At 30.5% G+C, this 2,886-nt stretch overlaps 1 protein-coding gene across 1 annotated transcript; it reads left to right on the plus strand.

Moving 5' to 3' along the window:
- The first annotated feature begins 234 nt into the window (after positions 1–234).
- On the plus strand, positions 235–2,663 carry LOC111624865 (dual specificity tyrosine-phosphorylation-regulated kinase 2-like). The gene has a single exon (XM_023367826.1). The coding sequence runs from the start codon at positions 512–514 to the stop codon at positions 2,234–2,236; it is 1,725 nt and encodes a 574-aa protein (XP_023223594.1). The 5' UTR covers positions 235–511; the 3' UTR covers positions 2,237–2,663.
- The last annotated feature ends 223 nt before the right edge of the window (positions 2,664–2,886 follow it).

Genomic DNA, 2,886 nt, shown 5'->3' on the forward strand with positions numbered 1-2,886 from the left:
AAAATAGGCTTAAATTTTGAACTATATTTGTTATTGCAATAAATAAAAAATAAAAATTAAATAAAGCGTTTTAATTTTTTAAATGTTGTAAAATTTATTAAAAAATGAAATAAATCAAAACTTTCTTTTAATAAATTTCTTAGAAATTTTTCTAATTTTAATCGAAAGAATTCGGCTCCGACTGGTAAATCAGCTGTATTAGTTAGCACTCGTTCTATTGGTTGAAATTCTAACGTCACAGAGATCAAAGACCTATCGGTCATTCTATTGGCTAGATTTACTCGACGTCAGACGAGTCGTCGAACAGAGCAAGGACCGAGTTGTCAGTTGTTGATATGAAGTCTTTTGTGTATTTTCTAAGTAAGGAATATGTTGATATTTTTTGGTCGTTAAATATAGATAGTAGAAGGATGTTTAAATATATAAAAAACAATACATTGCTGATATATAAAACTAGCATACATTAAACTCGTTCGATGTCTTCTTCTCTCCCAAGAACGTTGAAATTGAAATGCCAAACAAACAACAAGCATCTATGCCTCTTTCCAGAACAAGATCTCTATTCACTAGTATCAATGGGACACCAAATTCTACTAACAGTGAATCTTTTCTACCTAAAATATCAGAAGATAAGGCTAAAATGTTATCTATGAAAACAAATACTATTGGAAGCACCAAAGCAAGTAATACTCAATATCAATCTGTTGGAGAAAGTCAATCAATACCTCAATATTTAACTGTGAGACATAATGAAGTAACCAGAACGACAGTTCCTCAGTTACCAGATGTCCGTCCTGCTACTAGCATAGAGAATTTGTCGACATCCAGTAGTAAAAGTAATTTGTCGAAATCCAAACCGTTAGTTGCTACTCCCGAACAAGTGATGAAGTTATATATGCACAAATTAACACCTTACGAACATCACGAAATATTTAATTATCCGCAAATTTATTTCATTGGTGCCAATGCAAAAAAACGACAGGGAGTTATAGGAGCACTAAACAACTGTGGTTATGACGACGATCAGGGATCGTATCAACACGTTCCACACGATCATATAGCTTATCGTTACGAAATGCTAAAAATTATTGGGAAGGGTAGTTTCGGACAAGTAGTGAAAGCTTATGATCATAAAAGTCATCAGCATGTTGCTCTGAAAATGGTACGAAATGAAAAGAGATTTCATCGACAAGCTCAGGAAGAAATACGCATTTTAGATCACTTAAGAAAACAAGACAAAGATAATACAATGAATATCATTCATATGTATGATCATTTTATATTCAGAAATCATATATGCATTACTTTTGAACTTTTGAGCATTAATTTATATGAACTTATAAAAAAGAATAAATTTCAAGGATTTAGTTTACAATTAGTTAGGAAGTTTGCACATTCATTGCTCCAATGTCTTGAAGCATTACATAGAAATAAAATAATTCACTGTGATTTAAAACCAGAAAATGTGCTATTGAAACAACAAGGAAGAAGCAGTATAAAGGTAATAGATTTTGGTTCGAGTTGTTTTGAGCATCAGCGTGTATATACATATATACAGTCCAGATTTTATCGTGCTCCGGAAGTAATTTTAGGTAGTAAGTATGGTATGCCAATTGATATGTGGAGCTTAGGATGTATACTTGCAGAATTACTGACTGGATGTCCATTATTTCCTGGTGAAGATGAAGCAGATCAGTTATCATGTATGATGGAATTGTTAGGTATGCCCCCACAAAAATTGTTAGATCAATCAAAAAATACTAAAAATTTTATTAGTTCAAAAGGTTATCCTCGTTACTGTACAGTAACAGCACAACCAAACGGTACTGTGGTATTAAATGGTGGAAGATCACGAAGGGGTAAAGTCAGAGGTCCACCAGGAAGTAAAGATTGGGTGACAGCATTAAAAGGATGTGATGATCTCTTATTTATAGATTTTTTAAAGGGTTGTCTTACTTGGGATCCATCTATTAGGATGATACCAAGTTCTGCTCTTCGTCATTCTTGGTTACGCAGAAGATTACCCAGACCACCTCACAGCACTAGTAGCACTGCCAACTGTGATGCATCTAATCAGGTAGTCAGTAATGTTTCAGATAGTAGCATCAGTGTTGGACCAGTCTGTACAAGTATGGTAACCACTAGTAGTACAGTTAAAACTTTCACACTTCCAACAAGGAACATTGACGATATGTCAGATAGTAGTCACTTGCATTCCAATATGCCAAACACTTGATGATGATAGTTTATAGAACAAAATTTCATCTAATGTTAAGTAGTTGGAAAGTGTTACTATCATAGTTGATAACATGATCATAATGCAATTTTTTCAAAATTCTGCACAAATGTTTCATAAGTAATCTTGTATAGTCAATTGGTAATTTTCTTTAAGTGCTTCCAGCCAGATATATTTTAGGTTTTTTTTAAATGAATTTTTTATTAAGTATACATATTCTATATTTTATTTTTAAGTTATGAATTATATTGATATACTCAAATGTAATTCTTAAAGACATGGATGCATTTTAAATGTATTCTTATTTATTTACAAAAAAAAAGATATTGCAAACTTCAAAATATGCATGTAAATACAATTGTTGAAAAATATTCATGATTTTATAATGAACATTATTGCTTGCAATATTGCTGTTTTACAAGTGTTTTTCCTATTCAATATATATACATATGAATATTATATATAAATATATATATATATTGATATAATAATTAAGTTATGATTAAAATGACAATTTTAATGCTCTGTTGCTTTTAAATTGCTTTGTGTTTTTTTTTTTAAAAATTATTCAAATTTAATATATTTTAAACCTTTTCCTGTTTTTAATCAAATTTTAACAAAAAAAGAAAATTCCATTCTGAATAAATTCA

This window comes from Centruroides sculpturatus, unplaced genomic scaffold, assembly GCF_000671375.1.
Source record: "Centruroides sculpturatus isolate CEXI.00-Female unplaced genomic scaffold, Cexi_2.0 scaffold301, whole genome shotgun sequence".
NCBI lineage: Eukaryota > Metazoa > Arthropoda > Arachnida > Scorpiones > Buthidae > Centruroides > Centruroides sculpturatus.